At 41.3% G+C, this 22,010-nt stretch overlaps 1 protein-coding gene across 2 annotated transcripts in view; it reads left to right on the top strand.

Moving 5' to 3' along the window:
- The window catches only part of vldlr (very low density lipoprotein receptor), a 31,441-nt gene extending 10,175 nt beyond the window's left edge, over nucleotides 1-21,266 (top strand). The window contains exons 4-20 of one of the 2 annotated variants that reach the window (XM_036594748.1): nucleotides 4,140-4,262; nucleotides 4,837-5,208; nucleotides 6,375-6,497; nucleotides 6,879-7,001; nucleotides 8,651-8,770; nucleotides 9,064-9,189; nucleotides 10,271-10,442; nucleotides 10,715-10,939; nucleotides 11,041-11,159; nucleotides 11,233-11,372; nucleotides 11,841-11,982; nucleotides 12,417-12,566; nucleotides 14,672-14,734; nucleotides 15,251-15,298; nucleotides 16,665-16,742; nucleotides 18,559-18,728; nucleotides 20,395-21,266. In XM_036594748.1, the coding sequence (XP_036450641.1) occupies nucleotides 4,140-4,262; nucleotides 4,837-5,208; nucleotides 6,375-6,497; nucleotides 6,879-7,001; nucleotides 8,651-8,770; nucleotides 9,064-9,189; nucleotides 10,271-10,442; nucleotides 10,715-10,939; nucleotides 11,041-11,159; nucleotides 11,233-11,372; nucleotides 11,841-11,982; nucleotides 12,417-12,566; nucleotides 14,672-14,734; nucleotides 15,251-15,298; nucleotides 16,665-16,742; nucleotides 18,559-18,728; nucleotides 20,395-20,430 (2,330 nt within the window). In that variant the 3' untranslated portion in view covers nucleotides 20,431-21,266. The remainder of the gene's footprint in view (nucleotides 1-4,139; nucleotides 4,263-4,836; nucleotides 5,209-6,374; nucleotides 6,498-6,878; nucleotides 7,002-8,650; nucleotides 8,771-9,063; nucleotides 9,190-10,270; nucleotides 10,443-10,714; nucleotides 10,940-11,040; nucleotides 11,160-11,232; nucleotides 11,373-11,840; nucleotides 11,983-12,416; nucleotides 12,567-14,671; nucleotides 14,735-15,250; nucleotides 15,299-16,664; nucleotides 16,743-18,558; nucleotides 18,729-20,394) is intronic. The other variant, XM_036594749.1, reaches the window with a different exon arrangement.
- Nucleotides 21,267-22,010: the final 744 nt, after the last annotated feature.

The following is a 22,010-nucleotide window of genomic DNA, read 5'->3' as shown; positions in this document are numbered from 1 at the left end:
ATTCTCCTAGCTTTCGCCAAACCCAGACTCATCCATTAGACTGCCAGGTCGAGAAGCGTGATTGTCATTTCACAGAATACAATTAGACTGCTTCAGAGTCCAGTGGCGGCGTGCTTTACACCACTACATTCAACATTTGGCATTGTGCTGGATGATGAGGCTTGCATTCAGCTGCTCAACCATGGAAACCCATGCAATGAGGCTCTCTGCACACAGTTTTTGTGCTGATGTTAATGCCAGGGGAGGTTTGGAACTCTGCAGTTAAGTCAAGAACGTTGGAGACTTCTATGCGCTATGAGCCTCAGCTCAATCTGTAACTTTACTTTTTCTGCCACTTCGTGGCTGAGTTGCTGTGGTTTCTAAATGCTTCTACTTTTCAATAATAACACTCGCAGTTGATTGTAGAATATCTACGAGGGAAGAACTTTCACATACTGACTTGTTGCAATGGTGGCATTTTATTACAGTGCCATGCTTCAGTGAGCTCCTTAGAACAACCCATTCGTTCACAAATGTTTGTAAAGGCAGACTGCTTGGCTAGGTGCTTGATTTTATACACCTGTGGCAATGGGACTGAAAACCTCTGATTTCAGTGAGCCCTGTCCCGGTACATTTGTCCATATAGTTTGTTTATGTCTCCGGATTGGTATCTGCACCAGCACATCAAAATACTCGATATCTGCGTCAGCCCACAATTCCAGTATCAGTGTATCCCTAGTATCTAAATAAGGTGTTTAACAAGCGTCTGATTAGATATTGACTGTTGGTGTTGATAGGTGTTAGTGGATTGGTGCATTTTGTCTGTTCCAACTTGTCTTCATATATCATGATGTTTGCTGTATCGTTACATTTCAGTGTTGTCCCTGTTGACTCGCTCATGGTCGCTGCAGCCATTTTATTCAGTTGCTAATAAATCCTGTGGTAGAGATGCTGTCAAAGCCAGCAGGTCTGTGTATAACAGGGACTGGTTACTGCAAATGGTTCTACATTCCATTAGGTAATAGCTAAGGTCCCTTGTGTGTAAAGGGCTTCCGTTTTATACATCAATTACTGTGTGAGAGTGTGATAGAAAGAGAATCAGGATAAATGTGGCACGAAGGCTGTGTAGAACGGTGCATGTTTTTGCATAGCTCTGTCTCCCTTGAGTCACTCATCTGCTGTCGGCACATTTGATGGCTACCACTTCCAAATGCGTCATGGTGCAGATGTCCCTTCACCCAAATGCGGCAGCTGGCATTTATGGAGATGGCTGCAGATCAATCAGTACATCAGGTCGAGTTACTTTCAGCTCCTTTCTGGAGCCCCCAGTACATATCGTCCTTTAGACCCCCTCTGCAAGCCACTCGATGGATCCCTACTGAGAAATACCAGCAGCCTTTTTTTTTTATCAGGCATGGAGAAGAGTACTAGGATTAGATACCCACTGCCCATACAGATTGGGGGAGGGCAGTTGGACAAAGGTATCTTGCTTATTGTAGCGGCTTAACAAAAATAGTTGATGCTATAAGCTTAAACTCTCATGAGCAGACATTTCCACATGTGCACCATATATACACTGATCAGCAATAACATTAAAACCTCCTTGTTTCTACACTTGTCCTTTTTATCAGCTCTGATAGAAGACAACTTTGTAGTTCTTGCTCTCCATACTTTGTTAGCCCACTTTCATCCTGTTCATCAATAGTTAGGACCCCCACAGGACCACCATAGAGCATGTGTTATTTGGTTGGTGGACCTGAAGTTTTTAAACACCTCAGTGTCACTACTGGACTGAATAGTCCACCAACCAAAAATATGTAGCCAACAGCATCCTCTGGCAACTGATGAAGGTCTAGTGGATGACCAACACAAACTGTGCAGCAACAGCTGAGCTATTGTCTCTGACTTGACATCTACAAGGTGGACCAACAAGGCAGGAGTGTCTAAAATGGACAGTGAGTGGACACAGTGTTTAAAAACTCCAGCAGCACTGCTGTCTGTTCCACTTGTACCAGCATAACATACTAATGCCACCATCACATCACTGTCGCTAATGTGCTGAGAATGATCCACCACCCAAATAATACCTGTTCTGTGGTCGTGTGCGGTTCCTGACCATTAAAGAACAGGGTGAAAGGGGGCTAGCAAAGTATGTAGAGCAGTATGTATAATTACAAAGTGCTCCTGTATGGTAAGCAGAGCTGATAAAGTGGACAATGAGAGTAGAAACAAGGTGGTTTTAAAGTTATGGCTGATCAGTGTACACGGCTAATCTTAAGATTAGTATGAAAGTTGAGTATTAGATTATAAAAATTGACATTTACCTGTGTAATGGTGTAGCCAAATGTTGCTTAGCTAGGCTGAAGAGAAAGACATTAGCCTACGGAAATAACTTTTGTAGTTTAAGAATTTCTGAAACTTCATTTTTGTCATTTATTGACTGTACACTTGGTTGGATTAAAGCAATTCAGTTGAATGTTTTAACAGTAAAGAAAAGAGAAATATTTTTGTAATTTCATCATAGTTATCCTGGCCACGCTGCCAGGGACGCAGGAAGTAGGGGTGCTGAGTGCGCTGCAACACCTCCTGGTCTCAGGATTCCCACTGTTAAAAATAACATCAATAAAGCGTTCTTTACTACGCTTAAATTCTAAAGTTAAGATCCATGTGTGCTAGTTTTGGAGTGGAGTTTATTATTTTCTAAATCTGCAGTATTCATGCAACGTTCAAGTAAACGCCGTATTTTTCATTGCAGTGAGCTGTACAGCTGGCCTCTTTGTATGCACATCACACAGATTGAGGTGCAAAGGTAGAAAGTGTATACATGGTTGTAGGCCAGTTCTGAGCCCCAAGCCAATCTAATATTGTTTTGTGTGGTGTATGTGGGCTAGTATTGCTTTTTTTATTATGTTTTTGTTTTATTAACAGTTATCAAATTATTTTACATGACGTCACCGGTTATGTCACAGAAGCTGCTTAAAATTTCAGCATCCCCAACTTAAAACACCTTCCCGCATCCCTCTCCACTACTGCAGGCTTCTGAGTCATGTCTGTGGCACATTAAAGCACTCACGTTTGCTACTCTAGTGCGTCATACGGTGTCAAACCACATTACCAAGTCTGTTTGACGTTACTTAACACCTCATTGTGGTTTGAGGCAAGGCAGTGCTAAAGGTTAAGCTTCCATTACTTAGCCTCATAGCTCCATTACAAAACTAGAGAAGCAAATTTCACACCAAACATTCCTTGACTGCTTGAGTACATTTAAGAGAACTTTATTTTTTAAAGAATCGTCGTTTTCACTGGGGTATGACCAACAAACATTAAGCTAGCTTTAAATACGTCAGCATGAATGCTACTAGATGTTCTCTCAAATTACCTTTTCCTTTGAGTTTGGTCCATTTGCATTAGACTGAGGGGACACATTTCGCACAGCCTGACAATGTCACTGGAGTATTTTTATATGCTGTACGTGCAGCTCCGTGTGGCAGGCCTCCATATCAGTTCTTGTTTGACCAGCTGTTGGAAAGTTACTCAGCAATAAATGACAATGTACCTTTTGCACCTGCTTGCTCATGGGCCTCTGTGAACATGCAGCGGGTGTTTAGAGTGCTTTTGCGCAGCAGAGTGCAGAGTACACTGTCTGCTTGTCTGGATTGTCTTCTTTTCCCCCCCTTTCCTTACTGGATGTTAGACAGATCTCAGACCTGAGAAAGTGATCTTTGGCAGACATGAGTGTTTTTGTAAAAATGTGCTTAAACAAGTGAGCAGTGTTTCAGCGGTTCCCCTTTGATATTAATCTGTTGAAAACAGACTTAAATTTAGACAATGCAGCAACTGAATTGTGGTCAGAAACATAAACGGTGATTCACATTGCTTTAGAAGTAGTTTATTGGGTATGCTGTAGAACATGTTTGCTTTAGGCTGAGCTCATAGTTTCTTCTTGAACTGACAGGCATGCCGCTTTGTGTTCTTGTTTAAGTGTTCACCCAGCTTTTATAACTTGTTCTTTGTTCTGTTTTTTTTTTTTTTGGTTACTGTTACTGAATCGTTTTCCAGAAATTGAGTGCAGAGTTCTCAAACCAATTATTTTTTTTATCCCAAGGTATTTATAAAATAAAATAAAAAAATCTTCTCCTAACATCCTGCTCTCTCTTCAGACACCCGAACTTGTCGTATGAATGAGTTCAGCTGTGGTATGGGTTCCACGCAGTGTATTCCTGTCTTCTGGAAGTGCGATGGCGAGAAGGACTGTGACAATGGAGAGGACGAAATCAACTGTGGTGAGTCAGAGCCTGACTTTGCATGACACTTGTGATGAATGAACTGCCCTTAACAGTTTTGGAGGAAATACTGCTTGCTCTGCGTAGCCTCAGGGTGATTGTCGTGTGATGCAAGCGAAGCCGTTTGTTGCATGTGGCAGAGGGTGAGTCACCCAAGGCCAAGGATCCTGGAAGCAAATTACAAACGTTCCAGAGCTTTTAGGAAGCTACTTCATTCAATATATGGGTGGTGCCACATCAGATCTTTCTGTGAAAGTGGGATAATGCGAGCCAGTCATGTAGTCTGGGATATAAAGTGCTTCTTCAAAATATAGGGGTTAGAAGCCATCACCCCTCTGTTAACTGACACCAAAAAAGTAACTTATCCAGTTTTAAGTAATTTTAATAATTGTGTCTACATTGTACCTTCCCTAACAACTCAAAAAAAATAAATAAAAAAAAACTTTTGCTAAAAGTTAATATTAGGTTACCAGCAAGCTTGGCTGGCTATCAGATCAGCTAATTTCTGTCCAAGCTAAGACTTTGGCCTTAGTCTGTGTAGAGTCTCACCCTTGTTTCCCCGCTTTCCATTTAGGTAATATCACCTGTGCTCCTTTGGAGTTCACATGCTCCAGTGGTCGCTGCATATCACGGAACTTTGTGTGCAACAGTGAGGATGACTGTGGTGATGGCAGTGACGAACAGGACTGTGCTCCCTCTTCCTGCGGCCCAACTGAGTTCCAGTGCGGCAATGCCACGTGTATTCCCGGAGGCTGGGTGTGCGATGACGACGTGGACTGCCAGGACCAATCAGACGAGTCACCACAGCGCTGTGGGAGGAACCCCACACCACCAGCCAAGTGTTCATCCAGTGAGATCCAGTGCGAAACTGGAGAGTGCATTCATCGCAAGTGGCGCTGTGACGGAGATGCTGACTGCAAAGATGGCAGCGACGAGAAGAACTGCCGTGAGTGGCTTGTGTATGGAATGCAACTAAGTGAAGATGTATATTAAACTAGAAATGCACCTATATGGTAAAATGTTTCTGGGCAAATAACAATCACTAATAACTTGACCCTTACTGTGGCCAATACCAAGTACTGGTAAATTGTTGACACGTTTAAGCTAATTAACTTTATAGGTGACTTTACGAGTGAGATTAATTAGAACTCCAAAGATTCTAGCTGCTTCATATGGCTATATAGCCACTCCAGTGAGGCCTTGTTCGTACCTAGTATTAACATCAGTCTCCAGTGGTCTATAGTAAGCTGTTGTGGTTAAATCACCTACAGTGCATTTTAATGCCTGGTGTGAATGAGGCCTAAGTGTAAATGAAAAGTGGGGGGAAAAAAAAAAAAGTTTTCTCAAATTCTCCTCTTTCAGTCTTAATCTTGGGTTACATGTACATAAGCAGTATGCTCATCAATCGCCTGGCTGATGTGAGTTTTCCCATCTACGCTGTTGAGTCGGAGAAAGTTGCTAAGCAAAAGCCTTGCAAGCATAATTGCGCTAGCAAGCTAGCTCATCTGTCTGTGTGTCCTCTGTCCATCATCTGTTTGTTTGTGTAACTGGCCACACTAGCATTCTCTGGATGCACATCCAACAGTAAAAACCTCATCTACCTTCTTTAAGAAATTGGCAAATAAAAGCTTGATCATGTCTTTACTGAGGCATGGACACAGCGAGGATGGTCTACAGCACGACCTGTTTATGTAGAACCCGTTTTGCTCACTTCTCCACCGCTTTTAGTTCCTCGTAGTTCTGCTTTAGGTTTGCAAGATGACAGTGTTTGACCAAGCACTGTCAGTTATGGATGCTCATCAAAATATATTATGCCCAGACATTTTTTAATATTTTCACTATATACCATGGGACTTGAACACTGTTGTGAGATTAGGTGCCTGTTGTTTGGAATGTCATGGGTATGAGCTTCCACTACAAGGAAAAACTAAAAATTGGCCTTTTTAGTAGCAGTTTAGTCTTTGACTAGATGCCAAGACAGTGGCTTGATTGTGGCTTGGTAAGTATATGAGGAATTGCGTGTGTGCGGGGCCTGCTGTTAGAGGTCAGCTCTCCTGTGTGTTTGGCCTGTAAGGTCATTCTTAGGTCTTTGTTTTTCCATTCCCTCTCCAGCTGCTCGCTCCTGCCGGCCTGACCAGTTCAAGTGTGACGACGGCAGCTGTATCCATGGCAGCCGGCAGTGCAACGGCATCCGAGACTGCGCTGACGGCACAGATGAAGTCAACTGCAAAAACTGTGAGCCTGCTGAACCACAAATCATTTCCAATCTCTAAATGCTCTTCCTGAAGCTTTTTATAGCAATTAGTATGGCAGGAAATATTGTATTGAATGAGGCCAAGTGTGTGTGAAATCTGTCGTAGCGGGGAACTGGGTCAAATCTAGAATCAACACGGTTCACCCAGGTTATTTCAGACCTTCACTAATGGAAAATTTTCACATACCCACAAGCTTTCAGGTTTCAATCCCTGAAATACTACTGTATAGTAGCAGTGGGCTTGGCATAAAGCACGCACCTTTTTTGCCTCATATGGTATCATTGTGTCTGTAGGTCTGTATGTATGATGTCATGGAATTAATTGTTTTTTCTTTCCATCTCTCTCTTTACAATTTGTGTAGTGACTCAGTGTAACGGCCCTGACAAGTTCAAGTGTCGGAGTGGAGAGTGTATCGAAATGAGCAAAGTGTGTAACAAGGCCCGGGACTGTCCTGACTGGAGCGATGAACCAATCAAAGAATGCAGTGAGTGTTACTGGGTTACTGCTTTGCAGGACTGTGATAACAGAAATGAGGGGAACTCTGAGCAAGCATAAAGCTAATCCTGGATAAGCATTCTGAGGCATTGCATACTAGTGATGAACTAATTATGAATTCTTATGGTAGCTTCAGATTTCTTTACAGCCGAATTGGGTCCTTTTTATGTTTTTATATTTTATTTTATTTATTTATTTATTTGGAAAAATGAGTTAACATGAAAACACTAGCACATTTCCAGTACTTTCTATCAGGTAAAGTCACAATTTAAACAACTGTTTAATTTGCTCTTTAAAGAGCCAGGCTGGCATTTTGAAAAATCAGTTGCTTATTTAAATGACATCAGTGAAATAAAGTGCAGTGTTGAGAGAGGCAACTGGATATTTAGCACAGTGAGTCATGTTTAATTATGCTTTGACATTTTGGCACAGAGGTAGTATCGCAAATACAGTACAAATGCACTTATCTGCTTCAAATTATTAATGTCATAATTGCAGCACAGATCAGCCAAAATCAGAATAATAAATTAGGAGATTGCCAACCATGTGTTTGGTGCTAATATCTGCAGGTTGCTATCTTGGCCAATTTCCGTCATGCAGCCGTATTTTGTACTGATTTAAAATTAATAAATACAATGATTTCACCTTCCACCTGAAATGTTTTCTTGTTAGTGGTGTCAACGTTAACGTGGTAATTGATTATCAGAAATTTTTGAGAAAATGTTGCCGGTGCATTTTCCCAGTTTGACCCTTTAAACCATCTCTAGTTCCAGCCTGAAGCCCAGCTGTTTTTGCACTCTTTGCTGCTATGATGCAATCTGCACCTGTAGTCCTGTTAATAGCAAAGTGGAGTGTATAGATGTAGTAATGAGTTAAATTGGAAACTCTTTGTGCTATGGAAATGTTGTGGTTTTAATGAAAATGTAATTACATTCAGGGCTTATTTTAAGTTTATCCACTGAGATAGCTATAATAAAATGCACTGCCTTTCAAATGGGGGAAAAAAAGTCTTTCTTAAAGGTTCAAATAAGATAAATGACTGCTAAAAAATGCATTTAATCACAATTAATTTTAATTGACTGACAGCCCTAATTATGTATTGTGTTCAGTCACTGACAGAAGCTGCTTTTCCCCTCTTTCTAAGGACTGCATTTTACTGTCTTGATGACTGTTATCATTTTAGGACAGGGATATTTGATTCTGGCCCTGGAGGCCAGCTCAATGTGCCTATTTGCCTGCTCAGAGACACTGTATTAAACATCTCTGTTAATTGCCAGGTTTAGGAATTGTTTGAGTGAGAATCTCAAAACCTGTGCTGGACACTGGCCCTCCAGGACTGGACCTGAAGAACCCTACTTTAGGAATTCATCTGTTGCGTTTGTCATCCTGACATTGTGGCCACAGGAGTGAGCTGTGAAAAACAAATATTGACTTGCTGTATGACTCATTTTTGTAGAGCAGTTCAAGGACATGCTAGCGTTCCTCCAGTCAGCCTGTTTCTCTCATCACCCACACCTCTAGAATATTGATCTCTGTGTGTGTGTGTGTGTTTCCTGTTCTGTGGCTCAGTCCGCCTCCTGCCAGGTGCTAGTATTGATATTCTGCTCACGTGAGACACCTGCCTGCTTTTCATTTCAGATTTGAACGAGTGCCTGCTCAACAACGGCGGCTGCTCGCATATCTGCCGCGACATGGTGATCGGCTACGAGTGCGGCTGCACCCCAGGGCTCCAGCTCATCGATCGCAAAACCTGCGGAGGTGCGTGCAAGGCCATAGAAGTTATTCGGACTAATGATTGAGAGAACAGATTTAGCGGTGATTAAGTGGAGCTGAAAATGTGTTTGGAGGAGTTTTTGTGTCTCATGGTTATGCTACAGTACTGTTTCTCATTTAAAGAGTTTGCACCGGTTTCTCTTGCATGAAATAAGGTTCCTGTGTGCTTTTGAATCCCAAGGTTTTCTTTTAAAAGCCCGTTCATGCCGTTGCTGTTCTGTTCTTCAGCGGTTTGGTTTTGTGAATGCTTCAGCTGTCTTTTGATATCTCCCCTGCAGATATCAATGAGTGTTTAAACCCTGGCATCTGCAGTCAGATTTGTATCAACCTCAAAGGAGGCTACAAGTGTGAGTGTCACAGCGGCTATCAGATGGATCCCACCACAGGAGTATGTAAGGCAGTAGGTAGGTGTGAATGTAACAGAGTTGACTCATTGTTAAACTGAATTCTCAAGGTCGCTCTGAATAGAGTGTGGGAGTTCCCTTGGCTTGGCACGCCTGAAGGCTTTGGCTTTGAGCCAGTGTATCAGCAGTGCTTATTCATTTGCTGTAGTTAGTCAGTTGTTGTGTAAGGCAAGGTTGTCCAATTTCAGTCCTGGAGGGATGGAGTCCTGCAGTCCTACAAAGTTTAATGATTTTTCCTACTATTTTACTAAACCTAGAAACTAATTGCTTATTTGTGCTTATGCATGTTTAAGCAGCAATATTACTACATTGTGCAGAACTCCAGACCTCCAGGCCTAGATTTAGATGATATAATGGGCATTTCTCTTTCAGAAGAACAAAAATAAAAATTAGACTAAGAGTGAATGGGACTCCTAACAACCATTTAAATACCCAGTAGACCACCCAAACTGTCCCCATCAGATAAACAGTACTTGACGAAATAGTTCGGCAAACAATCAAATTAACATGATTTTATCACTGACGTCTGCATAGATACACCTTATTTAAACATTTAAGCTAGAATTGGAATTATCTTGCCATCCACACAACGTGTTGCTTTGTAGTGCTACTCCGTCACTACATGGAGAAGCTGCTGGTGTTCTACGAACAATAGACTGACCTCGCTAGAGTCCAGACCTTAACATCATTGAATGTGTTTGGGATTATTTTGAGAATCTCGAGAAGCAGAAAATGCATCCAGCTTCAAAGACTGAACTTTGGAGGTGTGGAAAAGAAGAAAAATCTCTGCAGATTTCTTTGAAAACTCAAAAGCAAGTCTCCTGAAAAGAATAGAAGCTGCAATAAAGGCAAATGGACACCCTAAATAATGAGAATTTTGATGTTATGTACACCCAGCTAGTTGTTGAGGCTTCTTTGTAGTTTTCTGTTTAATATGTGACCCCCAACATTAAAAATGGATGGCCTATGAATTTTACACGGTGATGTGTATTTACTTATTCAACATTGTTAAGTCATCAGGGCTTATGCCATCATGCCAACCCTTCACCCATCATTGCTCTCCCGGTCACCTGTACTCTAGGCAAAGAGCCATGTCTGATCTTCACTAACCGGAGGGACATCCGGAAGTTGGGGCTCGAGCGCCGCGAGTATACACAGATAGTGGAACAGCTACGCAACACGGTGGCCCTGGATGCAGACTTCACCCAGCAGAGAATCTTCTGGGCAGATTTGGGACAGAAAGCCATCTTCAGGTAAAACGTGGCTTTCTGACATGCTTTACCCTGTCAGCTGTTTTAGGGTAAATTATATTAGTCTCACAGGCTGTGATGGTGTTCGAGGTGGAGTTTTTACAAAGGTTGAAATGAAAGGTTTACGATATGGCAAAAATATAACTTCTTAATATTGCAAAAATGTCTTAATTTTTCTAAATCCAATTTACAAGACTAATTACCGGTTTGTGATGAAACGTGGAGTTGTTCTGTTTGTCTTATTTTGGGTTTGCTTATTGATTTGGTTTCCACAGCACAGTCCTGGACAAACGTGATGATATAGGCACCTACACTAAAGTGATTGATAATGTTCAAATGCCTGTGGGAATAGCAGTGGACTGGATCTACAAGAACATCTACTGGTCAGACTTGGGCAGTAAGACGATAGCTGTGGCCAATTTTAACGGCACAAAGCGGAAAGTGCTGTTTGGTGGTGGCTTGAAAGAGCCGGCTTCCATAGCAGTGGATCCTCTCTCTGGGTATTTTCTACGTTTGTTTTGTAATTTGAAATTGCTCAACCACTTTTAAATAACTAAAGACATGAGAATCTGACCTGACACAGGCTTTCTTGCCATTGTAGGTTCCTTTACTGGTCCGACTGGGGAGAACCAGCCAAGATTGAAAAGTCTGGCATGAACGGGGTAGACAGGCAGGTCCTAGTTGAGACAGACATTCAGTGGCCCAATGGAATCACCCTTGGTGAGTGAGTTGCCAGTAGAAACCCTTCTTTGGTATTTGGAGTGGAAATGTTGATGTGTGCTGTCTTTGACAGACCTGATCAAAAGCAGACTGTACTGGGTGGACTCCAAGCTGCACACGCTCTGCAGCGTCGACTTCAATGGGGATAACCGACGAAAAGTGCTGCAGTCCCCGGATTACCTGGCCCACCCATTTGCCCTCACTGTGTTTGAGGTAAGACAATATGCTGCTATAGATTTCAGCTTGTTCTGTAATACAGTCAGAGCAGACCTTTACTGCTATGCCACATGGCAGTGCCTTGAATATCCTGGAGGATGATATTTTTCTTTCAGCCTTTTACAGTAGTCAGGGCATCCCTGACTACTAACATCACATTAGTGATTTCCCCATCCTTTTGTGTGTCCACGTTGGTGCATCTGTGTTCATAAAAAGCAAACCCTACTAAAAGTGGTCAAGATAGTAGCACGTATGCTGTTAGGCTCACCCTTGGGACTTGAGTCACAGATGAACACTAATTTAATGGAAGAATGACAACAGTCATTGCAACTTGACCCAGGTTCGAACCCAAGCAGATGAACTATGTGTGTAAAAGGGTGTCTAAGAGCCTCAGTCTTCTAAGTACAGCTCACATTTTAGTGGGTAGTAACTTTTTAACATCCACCTTCTGTTTGTCTTTGACAGGATCGAGTGTTCTGGACAGATGGTGAGAGCGAGGCCATCTATGGGGCAAACAAGTTCACAGGATCAGATGTGACTATGCTGGCCAACAACCTGAATGAACCGCAGGACATTATTGTCTACCATGAGCTCATCCAGCTGTCAGGTGTGTGCAGTAGCACTGTGGATGCTGTGTTCATTAATAACAGTCAGGAGAGTTGCATGCAGTGAGAAATCCAGTGCCCCTTCTGTCCAAAGCTGCAGTTACAAGCTATTGTAGCCTCATGGTCAGAATACTGGCATTGCAAATATTGCTAGATATTAACCATGCAGTATATTTAAATGTATTGGTTGAAGTGTCATTGTTTAAAGTGTCAAGAATGGGCTGTTATTTTGGACACATCTGGAACTGTGAATGGTCAAAATGCTCACTCCACACAGTAAAGAAGTATTGGTTAGAGAGCTTGTTTGCATATTTCAGCCTTGTTTGGTGTTGGTATTATAGGTCTTTATCACAGTAATGGTTTAACAAGTAATGTATTGTGCAGGCAGAATAGAGCTGAGCTGAAGTGGCTGAAGGCTGTGTTTGCCTCTCTGTAGGGACTAACTGGTGCAATGAGAAGATGCACAATGGTGGCTGCTCATACATGTGCCTGCCAGCACCGCAAATCAACAAGCACTCCCCAAAGTACACGTGTGTATGTCCAGAAGGTCAGGAGCTTGCCTCAGACGGCCTGCGCTGTAGACCAGGCAAGTATCTGGCAGTTTGACCTAATGCGCTGAGGGCTTTTTTTCATCCATCTGTCCTCTTGTAAAGTTGTCATTTTGCTATACATTTGTGTTTTAAATTACATAAGTATTGATATTGTCTAATCAATTTTACTTATATTCTCTATGAACAGGTATGACTTTGCACTTCTGACCTTTCTGTTCAGATGTAAATATAAATGTTTGTGTAGCCAATATACAATTTTTCATCAAATTAAAATCATAACACCTCCTACTTACAAGCCATTCATCTGTGTTTGTAAGTTGTGATTTTCGCAATTTTCAGTTTTTCCTCCCTGCCCCCCAACACCGCCCCCCTGCCCCCAAAAAAAAAGCTATGAGTTAAAAATTTGTTAAAAATTACAACATGCTTTTATCACTGGCAATGATGGACTTTCCATTCTGCAGTAGTGCTCTTAACATTTTTGTCCTCTTTGTGTGGGGCAGCTTGCACTTACACAGCCCGACGGGTCTGTTCCAGCTCTGACCGTCATTGTTTTTCCCCTTCTCTGCCTGTCCATCTGCCCCAGCCCCCCAACCACCACCTCTTTAAGCTGTCTTGCTCTCAATGCTTCTTTCACACAGAGAGCATGCCATGTTGAGTAATATACAGATGGTACTTTCCATTGAAAAGCAAAAGCATGAGCACAACACTAAAGGGAGCTTGGAGTTCGGGGGGCCGTTTTTGGGACAGTCATCACTGTGTGAATACTTTTATGGTTCTTAAACCTAAACAAAATAACAGGGTTTTCTTTACTATGCAACACATTGATGGCAATGGGGAGGCAGCAGGAGAGCACCCTAATTGCCTCCATGAAGAATGCAAGAGCAGTAAAGGGTTCTCTAAGACATGGATGCCTTCTTTAGATGAAGATAAAGAACCCAAACTCCATTATGTCTGAATGGCTGATCTGATCAACAAACTAAAATCAGTTACATGTTTTTATTTAGTGTGTGTGTGTGTGTGTGTGTGTGTGTGTGTGTGTGTGTTTTGGTTTTTTTGTTTTTGTTTTCCCTCCCCTCTTTGTAAAGAACTATTATTCCATGGGCATATTTAAACCCAGTCAAACAGTGGCTTAGAGGGCTGTAGAAATACCCAAGTTATAGATAACCTTCAGATTACCATGTTTGGTCAAATGTCCATATGCATCAGGTGTGAACAGTGGTTATCGGGTAAGTTGAGAAGTTCAAACTATAGTGAATATCCCAGATAAATAAATAAGCTTTTTTTTTAATTTGTTTTTCTTGACTGACCACTTGTTTTCTTTATGATTAACCAGGTTTCCATCCAGCTGTTGAAGTAAATTCTCAAAAGAAAATGGCAAATTGGCTTGGTGCAAGAGACTAAAAAATTATTTATTTATTTATTTATTTATTTTTGTGTAGGGTTTCTAAAAAAAGCCTATAATGTTGAGCAACTTCTTGTTGCTGTTTTGTTATATTGCATTGTGTGTTTGCTCCTACAGTACTACATTTACATTACAGTGCACAGACAGCACACCCTTTGTTTATTGTGTAATATCACTGTTGTGCTTGTGTTTTTTTTTGTTTTTTTTTCAAAAAAGTAGTCCTCACCTTTTATGCATTTTGTTTCTGATTTCATTCAATTTTGCCACTTTCATCAAGCCTTTTTTATTTGATATCACAATATGCGTACAAATACGTGGATGGAAACCTAGCTGTCGTTTTCTGTGTGGAGTTTTGTTTTTATCCCATCAACATGCCACATGAGCCATTGTTCTGACTACAGCCATTTCATATCTCATTAAGGACCTAGCACAGAGTCGCCTAGAAACTAGCTCAAATTTTTTGACATTACTTCTTTTGGAGAAGTAATGTCAAACCCATGAGAATGTTAGCTGTTCAAACTTGTGGCTGCATTCTGACCGAACATCCTCAGACTGCTTGCTGCTTACTGTGTAAACCTATATTGCATCTCATTTGTCCTTTGCCTTTCTATTTGCTACTTTATTTCTGCTAACACACAATTAGATTTAAAACAGGGCCTTTTTTTTTTTTTCTTGAAAAGTATGTAGCAGTGCAGATAGTTTTGGCCATAGTGTTATCACTGTGCTCTCTTGTAACAGTGGCTCCTACAGATGCCCCACAAGATGATGGGCGGGTGCTCATACACACCACACATCCTCAAGGTAATGCAGTCTCCCTCTGCAAGCCTTCAGACTGCATGTGCATGGAAACCATGCCTCATAGCTGGCTTCATAGTCTATAGTGTAGTCATTTGCTTTTCAACAACCTCTAGAGACTTGTCAGTCCAGCTGACATTTAAGAAGCTACTGTATGTTTGCTGACTTGCTATGACATTGAGAAGTTTAATAGAGTTGTAGTGTCAGTAAGTAACTGTGGTGTGTAGGTTCTAATGTTGCATCACCTTAGCTAGAAATGCCCTAACTCACCTTATTGCTACCATCTGTTTAATGTCCTGATTAATGAAGGGACAGTAGTGGTCACTTTGCAAAAAATAGACCTGTTGGAGATCTAGAGCAACTGGACTATAACCTAGTTCATCAGGTGCAGTGTTTTCACTCAGGCTGTGAAGAAATATTGAAGCAACTATCAGCTAATGTAGTGTGCAGTTACTAGCTTTTAGCTTGATGACTTGTCTGTGACAAATTGGATGATGTGTCTCAAATGAATTATTTTTCCAGTCAAAGCTTCTCCAAAACCCAAGGTTGCCCCCCAGACAAAGCCCATTGGTAAGCTTCACCACATTGCTCAATGCCAATTCTAAACACTCCTAACACCACTTAAGGCACCATGTGCTTCATCGGACTTTTCAGCTTCAGAAAACGCTGGTGTTTAGATTACCTGCTACTAAGTGTTGCAAAATTCATGGTTTAGCAAAAGGAAAACTGGCTGCCTGTCAGACGCTCATGTGCTGCTTTGGTTTTGATTTTGACTTTATACCATCAGCTCCATCCCGTTCATCCCATCTCTGTGCATTAGTGTCTATTTTAGTTAGAATTTTCTTTTACAATGTCCATTTACTTTCCTTTTACAACTCTAGGTTTTGTTGGACATCCTGCATACAGTTGTGAGCAAAAGTTTGAACAACCCTTGTGTAATGACATGTTTTGTTGGGGTTTTACAAGATATGCATAATTCAGTGGTTCAGATGTAAACAGTCATTCAGGGTGTTTGGATGTGAAATGTTTCATTGTAGACTTAAACTTATTTCTTGAGTGGTGGCCATTTTATTTACAACCAAAAGCCATCAGTGAATTTGCATGTCTTCTTAGTCATAAGTCAATGTTGATGATTTGTGAAATAGTAATAAATCTGAAATGTTTTCTTTGGGGCCTCTTTTGCCCCACAACGCCCTGCATGTACCTCTCCGCCTTTTAAAATACGTTTTAGCTGAAAACCTCAAAACGATAGTAAAGCAGTTTCTCAGACATCAGGCAGCATATTCATAACCATTTCATGTAGTAACATTCTGTGAGAAGCTTTTAGAGAAACTCTTCACACATCACCACCACTATGAACAATTCTGACTTGGTAAATTTCTTTCAAATGGAGCATTTCACATCAAAACACTGAATACTGTGTTTGACTTTTACATCTTTACCATGTAATTATTCAGACATTTTGAGTGGTGGATTTCCACCCGAACACATCCACTATGGGGAACAATATTAAATATGGCATTTTTCTCCACAATTTCTGTTTATTTGAACAGTTCCAGACATGTGTTCTATAGAGCAGTGGTTCCCGATCCTGGTCCTGGAGTGTACTCCCTGCCCTGCACATTTTAGTAGTGATTCGATTTACCAGATACTATCAAAGAATTGGAGTGGCTGTGTGTTAATACAGAAAAACACAAAGATGTATGGGGTAGGGGGTACTCCAGGACCAGGGTTGGGAACCTTTGCTGTATAGTGTGTGTTAATTCATTTTCACTTCCAGAAAATCAACAAAATATGTAATTTGATCAAAGGTATCTAAACTTCTGCATACAACTGTAGAATGTCCGACTTAAGTGAACAACCCTCACTGTCCTTTTTTGCATTCCAGTGAGCTCTTTTTCAGGCTAATACTTCATTTTTCCCCATATCCTTATAGAAGGAAATATCAGTACCTCCATACATGAGGTGAAATCAGCCAAAGGATCAGCTGCTGCCTGGGCAATTTTGCCTGTGTGTGAGTAGCTTTACTGTTCTGTCCTTTTTAAAGAGTTGTGGCACTACACTTCTTAATGCTCGTGACTGAGTGATGTTCATCCAAAATGTCAATTTTAGATTTCAGAAGTATTTTGTATGAGCCACTAAACACACAAGGGCATTTTGGATGAGGACTTGAGATTATAGCATATGCTTTTGATGCCTCAGAGGTTACAAATGTACTCGTCACTCAAGACGAACTGTAAGCTTTTGTCTCTCATACCTGATACCCATTGAGCTGGCTAAATCAAGACACATTATACAATAAGATAAAACGGCACACCACATAAATGAACGGTTTTCCAAAAATGTTCTATGTGATCACAAAAAACACTTGCCAGAAAAGATGGTTATTAGGAAACAAAACACATTTAAAGCAATATGAAAAATCACTACTAAATACACTATATTGCCAAAAGTATTCACTCACCCATCCAAACCATTGAATTCAGGTGTTCCAATCACTTCCATGGCCACAGGTGTATAAAACCAAGCACCTAGGCATGCAGACTGCTTCAACAAACATTTGCAAAAGAACGGGTCGCTCTCAGGAGCTCAGTGAATTCCAGCGTGGTACTGTGATCGGATGCCACCTGTGCAACAAGTCCAGTCGTGAAATTTCCCCGCTACTAAATATTCCACAGTCAACTGTCAGTGGTTTTATAACAAAGTGGAAGTGATTGGGAACGACAGCAACTCAACCACAAACTGGTAGGCCACGTAAAATGACAGAGCGGGGTCAGCGATGCTGAGGGGCATAGTGCGCAGAGGTCGCCAACTTTCTGCAGAGTCAGTCGCTACAGACCTCCATACTTCATGTGGCCTTCAGATTAGCTCAAGAACAGTGTGTAGAGAGCTTCATGGAATGGGTTTCCATGGCCGAGCAGCTGCATCCAAGCCTTACATCACCAAGTGCAGTGCAAAGCGTCGAATGCAGTGGTGTAAAGCACCGCCACTGTACTCTAGAGCAGTGAAGACGTGTTCTCTGGAGTGACAAATCACTTCTCTGACTGCATTGTGCCAAGTGTAAAGTTTAGTGGAGGGGGGATTATCGTGTGGGGTTGTTTTTCAGGAGTTGAACTCGGCCCCTTAGTCCCAGTGAAAGGAACTCTTGATGCTTCAGCAGACCAAGCGATTTTGGACAATTTCATGCTCCCAGCTTTGTGGGAACAGTTTGGGGATGGCCCCTTCCTGTTCCAACTTGACTGCGCACCAGTGCACAAAGCAAGGTCCATAAAGACATGGATGAGCGAGTTAGGTGTGGAAGAACTTGACTGGCATGCACAGAGTCCTAAACTCAACCCGATAGAACACCTTTGGGATGAATTGGAGCGGAGACTGCGAGCCAGGCCTTCTTGTCCAACTTCAACAACCCCTCGTGTCTGACCTCACAAATGCGCTTCTGGAAGAATGGTCAAAAATTCCCATAAACACACTCCTAAACCTTGTGGAAAGCCTTCCCAGAAGAGTTGAAGCTGTTATAGCTGCAAAGGGTGGGCCGACATCATATTAAACCTTATGGATTAAGAATGGAATGTCACTCAAGTTCATAAGTGTGTGAAGGCAGACAAGCGAATACTTTTGGCAATATAGTATATTTTGTAACCATGCCTACTGGCCTTCTACAGTGGTCACAATCTCTACAGGGGGGTTTCCTGGTTTTAAGACTAGGAAAACCTCATTCTGATGTATCCTGAGGGTGGGGTGGGAGGAGCTTTTGAAAAACAACTACTTTGGAATGGATACTGTACTTGAGGGCTGTTTGAAGATAAGATCAATGTTCTCTGGTCCTTTAGTGCTGCTGGCCATGGCCGCAACAGGAGGATACTTAATGTGGCGGAACTGGCAGCTGAAGAACAAAAAGAGCATGAACTTTGACAATCCAGTGTACCTGAAAACAACAGAAGAGGATCTGAACATCGACATCAGCAGACATTCTGCCTCTGTTGGTCACACGTATCCTGCTGTAAGTTTATGCTTTTATTTGACCTTAATTTAATTCATTATTCCATTTTGATGCCTACAACACATTCAGAACATTGGGACAGAAACATGCTTACCACTGTTACAACACCTTTCCTTTAAAGAACACTTACTCATCTGGCGGCTGAAGACACCAGTTGATTTAATTTTGAAAGTGGAATGTTTTGCCATTTGCCATCCTTATCCAAGTCTTCAGCTGCACAACCATACAGGACTTTTCATATCTATTTGCACTTCATAATGCACTGTTTTCAATGGTACACACCATCTTTTGTGTACACTGGCAGGCCAGTCTCCATGCTGTTCTAACGTGCGTGTGTGTGTGTGTGTGTGTGTGCGTGTGTGTGTGTGTGTGGGGGGCTTGGCGTTGTCATTGAAATAGGCATAGACATCCTTGAAAGACATGGACTAAAAGGCAGAATATGATGCTCCAAAATGCGTGTGTGTGTATATATCTTTCAGCATTAATGGTGCCTTCAGATGTGGGAGCTGTCCACTAATACGTTCCCATACAGTGACAGACTCTTGCTGATCTAACTACTGATCTAAATTATTATTTATTTATTTATTTATTTATTTATTTATTTTAAGCTAAGCACACAGTTGGGCAGACAGTGTTCCAAAATATTTTATTTTTCTCAGTATAATGCTGGCACACAAGGACTTGCAAGTGTTTTTCAAAAAGCAGGCTGATTAAAAGTAATGCACAGCCTTGCTGATAAAACATTTAAACTCCCTGCCTTAAGGGCAGCTTGCACTGAATGAATTTCTGAAGCATTTTAAATCTGCTTGATGGAACAGACACACTTCCATTTTAATCAGTTTTTCAGTTCACATCAGCCACACTAGACATCCATCCTCATCTTTCTCCCTTCTAAACTATGTTTAAAATCATAGTTTACTAAATGTGATCTTGTGTGTGGAGGCCAGTTTCAATTAGTTTCAATTATACATGTTAGTTAATGACCTAAGAATTTGACTGTGCAGCTTAGATTGTGAATATGCACAGCACAAGCACGGAAAGCAACGAACAATCAGTTGGAGCAGTTGAACTCGCTAGAATGAAATAAAGATCCTCATGTTGGAGAGCTTCAACCTCACCTAAACAGGCCAGACTTGATTTTCATTCAGGAGCGTCTATGTAAGCTTTACATTTTAGACTTTATTCGCAGGCAGCTGTCTTTGAATGGTGTCTACTGACTAGTTTCTCAATTCTTAAGCATTAGCCGTTCATAATTTTAATCATGTATTTACTGGCTGTGTCATTTAAAGTCCGGAAGAGTGACAGGCTTTTTAAATGACATTTGCTATGATTGGCACTTTCTTTCAGAATAATTTAGGGAAAATGACCAGGTTTTCCCTTGTACAGGCACAGATGAGTGGGTTTTACAGAGTAACATTTAAGGCAAGTAATGGGACGTGAGATTACATTCTCCAGAAAGTGATGTTATTACAGTTTGAGAGAAGTAATGAGTAATTTGTACCAGAGTACTTATTTTTGACTTGTTACCCCAGTGCTGGTAGAGGATACTCTACTGGGGCAGTACATAGATTTGCTGTTTGTGTTTAGTTTTTAAATGTGCTGATATTCCCACCAGAAGCTGTTATGTGACTAAGCTGAGAATAAATTTGCTTTTTTTTCTCTCTAGATTTCAGTGGTAAACACAGAGGATGACTTGTCATAACCAGGCCTGTACACTGCTCCCGTTCATGAACTGTCCACTTGGGACCTTTTTGCCAACCGCTGCCGTTGCAGCAGACTGACAGATGCCTTCCGACATGCATTTTGCAGTTGTATTTCTCGGGGGTGGTGTGCGTCCTCTTGTGTGAGAATACGACGATGGATTACTTCCTCTGCCCAAAGCATTACAGAATCAAGCATATGGCCTTTCACTGATTCTACCCTTCTTTTGCCCCACTAAAATGATTCAGCATCAAACAGCTCTTGGCTCTGAGGCATTGAGAGTCTAGACTCCAGAGACTCCAGACAGAATCCAAGCATTGTCAGTTTTTTTTTGGGCCTCTGTGTGAGTGTGTGTGTGTGTGTGACTATTTAAATTTGAAATGCATATTTTTAGGCAGTGATGTCTTTTAAGATGCAAGTTTCCTTTTTTGTTTAAACTTAGGAGCATTTACCTCCAGAAGCACATTCTTATAAAGCTTCTCGTGTCTGTCCAGGGGGGAAGAAATCCAAACTCTATAAGAGGAGTGCTGTTAGAACATTTGTAAAACACTGTACATAACCCTATCTTTAAACATTAATCAGGATTCTACAAGCACTTTGATCAAATGGTCCTGTGTAAATAAGATTGTATACATTTGACTGAATCAGTTTTGCTATGGTGGGTCATAGTACCAGGGTAGAAAATGTATTGAGAAAAAAAGTTTGTTAAACTATTTTGTATGTTTGTGTGCTGTTCCTGTGACCTTTTTATAGCATTGTACAGGGGGACTAAATGCTCTGTATTGTGAAGAAGAAACATTTGCGAAGACTTAAAATAAAATGAAATGGTCAGTTAAATCAGATCACTCTGAAAGTAATCCATTTTCCAAAAAAGCAAGAGTAAACAGTGTGCTTGCAAAACAGCTGATTGAAATCATTTGTGAATCAAAGATTGATGGACAAAAAAAATGTGTTCTGGCCTTTTGAAAAGTGTGGTCAGTACCAGAGGACTGACGGGTTCCACAAGCAGAGTCCTACCGGTGCAAGGAACCAAGTGGAGCGTAATCCACATTGAGTGTGCTGGGAGGTGGAGATGACGAGATTGTGTATAAGGCTCAGGTTAATTGGGCTTGCAGGTTAGAATAATGGAATTTACATCCCTGCTTGTTTGCTTCAACCAGGATTAATACGGAAAACTGTATTCAGTCTAATGATGCAGCTCTCAAGCTTTTTTTTAATCTAAGTCCCCCTTGCCCCAGTTATTACATACTTTTACTTAACAATGAGGGCCAAGCCTTACCAGAACCCTGTCCATTTCGCTAGCTACCGCTGACCAACATGGGCCTGTTCTGACATTACAGATAATTCACTTATCCATTTATTTTTAAACATGTACCATGTTTTAGGCTTTGCCAAAGCAGATTTAATACAAAATAGAAAATTCAAACTTACAAAGCAGAGACAGAAACTCTAAAATTTTGCCCCAGGGATCCACTGCCTCTAGTTTAAGAACTGCTGGTCTAATGCATTAAAGGGATGCATTGTTGATATCAACAAGGTGGTGTCATGCAATATAAACTAAAGATGAAATGACCATGCATT

The sequence above is a fragment of the Colossoma macropomum genome, unplaced genomic scaffold (genome assembly GCF_904425465.1).
Source record: "Colossoma macropomum unplaced genomic scaffold, Colossoma_macropomum, whole genome shotgun sequence".
Lineage (NCBI taxonomy): Eukaryota > Metazoa > Chordata > Actinopteri > Characiformes > Serrasalmidae > Colossoma > Colossoma macropomum.
The sequence above is the reverse complement of the archived record's forward strand: the minus strand, read 5'-3'. Positions and strand labels throughout refer to the sequence as shown.